This window comes from Citrus sinensis, chromosome 9 (genome assembly GCF_022201045.2).
Source record: "Citrus sinensis cultivar Valencia sweet orange chromosome 9, DVS_A1.0, whole genome shotgun sequence".
Lineage (NCBI taxonomy): Eukaryota > Viridiplantae > Streptophyta > Magnoliopsida > Sapindales > Rutaceae > Citrus > Citrus sinensis.
Genome location: NC_068564.1, coordinates 2,295,844 through 2,297,677, shown reverse-complemented (window position 1 = coordinate 2,297,677; position 1,834 = coordinate 2,295,844). Strand labels below are relative to the sequence as shown.

At 45.4% G+C, this 1,834-nt stretch overlaps 1 protein-coding gene across 1 annotated transcript; it reads right to left on the bottom strand.

The window, feature by feature from the left end:
• Positions 1-461: 461 nt before the first annotated feature.
• Positions 462-1,208, bottom strand: LOC127900067 (uncharacterized). Its single transcript, XM_052434511.1, has 2 exons — positions 1,065-1,208; positions 462-964 (listed from the first exon to the last, which is right to left on the bottom strand). Exons 1-2 carry the CDS (start codon positions 1,068-1,070, stop codon positions 629-631), a joined length of 342 nt encoding a protein of 113 aa, XP_052290471.1. The 5' UTR covers positions 1,071-1,208; the 3' UTR covers positions 462-628.
• Between the last annotated feature and the right edge of the window lie 626 nt (positions 1,209-1,834).

The following is a 1,834-nucleotide window of genomic DNA, read 5'->3' as shown; positions in this document are numbered from 1 at the left end:
ACCCAATTTATGTTTAATCCACCATTTTGTAGATTGATTTGTGAATTAAAATTTTTAATTTTGTTCAACCTATGGACTAATTAAATAAAAAAAATATAAACATTATTTTACCATTGATTAAATTCAAAATTGAATAAAATTTAAATAAAATTAATTATTTAAATAAAAATAGAATAATACATTCAAAGTTTTAAAATATAACACACTAAAAAAAATCTCATTTTTTTAAAAAATAATACATGAAAGTTAACTAAATTACGAATTTAAACCTATACAAATGTTGAAACTTGAGAGCTTGAATGATCTGTCAAAATGTCTATCTCCAATTTGTATTTCATACTTTAACTTGAACAAAATAGACATAATTAAAATAAAATAAATAACAAATAAAAATATTTATTTTAATCAAAATAATTAATAAATATTTATAATCTATAAATATACCATTACTTACTGTTTGGGAGGGATACTGTTTGGGACAAATGCGTCGAAGGGACCAGGAATGACGAGCAGACATCTGATGGCGGAGTTCTGCGCACCGGTGTTTTCCGTTAAAGCCTGGCGCGTGGAAGAACAGGAGCAGAAACATCCTGCTCGTCCACGATGTTGTCGTCCGCGAGGCCAATTCCTATAAAAGGCATGAGGCCATTCCGGCTAGAGACCGAGAGGCGAGGAGACCCGGTCGACGGCAGTTGGCAAGACGCGCTCTCCAGCACGAGAACCTAGGCACAACAGCCCCGCTTTCCCCAGAACCGCGACGTAACACGCAAGATCTCACGGAGCCATGACAGCCACACTTTCCCCAGAACCGTGGCGTAACACGCAAGGTCTCACAGAGCCGTGGCAGCCACGCTTTCCCCTGAACCGTGGCGTAACACGCTAGATCCCATGTTTTGCCCATAACGCAGCAGTTGGAGTCCCATACCGTCTCGAAAAGAGCGGAAGACTGAGATTCAGAGGAAGCCTATAAAAAGGTAGCCAACGAAGGTAAAAGGGTTAGCATTTTTAAGATAAAAGAGAAAACCACAAAAAGCCATAAGACCTGTGGCAAGCGTTCCCCAAACCTTCATATCTGACTTGAGCGTCGGAGGGTTTGCGCCGGGAGAACAACCGGCGTACTCTGACTTGTCTGTGTGTGCAGGGACATCCGGAGAAGAAGCATTACTAGGAGACCTCCTGGTCGTGGTAGAGTTGATCGAGCAGGGATCCTGGTCGTAGAACGAGGAGAACCGGAATCTCGCATCAACATTTTGGCGCCGTCTGTGGGGATCCAGAGCAAAAAGCTTCTGTCGGTAGCAAGAAGAGGGGTGGAGTAAGCGAAAGTCAATGGAGATAGGAGGAAGTAGCGCACAAGGGGGTGACATAAGGCTTAACGATTCCGTGACGCTGAGGGAGGTGATCAGCGAAGCACGGGAAAAAGTCATGTTCGACCGGATGGAGCGAATGGAAAAGCAGATGGAAACCTTGACAACCATCCTGCATGAGCTGCGGAACGAGCGAAGGGTAACCCAAGAGGGAAGGGTGAGAGGCGGTGGAGCGGCACCAGGTACCGATAGTGCGGAGAGAAGTCGAACCGCTGGGAGATTTGGCGGTGAGAGAGGTAACGTACCTCTGCGGGGAGAATTTCATAGAGAAAGAGAGCAGTCCCCGGGAAGACAGACTTGTGACGGGGGCGACGGGGTGGTGAACGCAGAGGAAACAGAACTGAGGCAACACTTACATGATGCAGAGCGAGAGCGGGATCAAGCTGCAGCGCGCGACCCTGGTCGCGCAGGACAGCTGGAGGAGGAAGTGCGAAGGCTAGCGCAAATAATTGATGACATGCAAGGGAGGA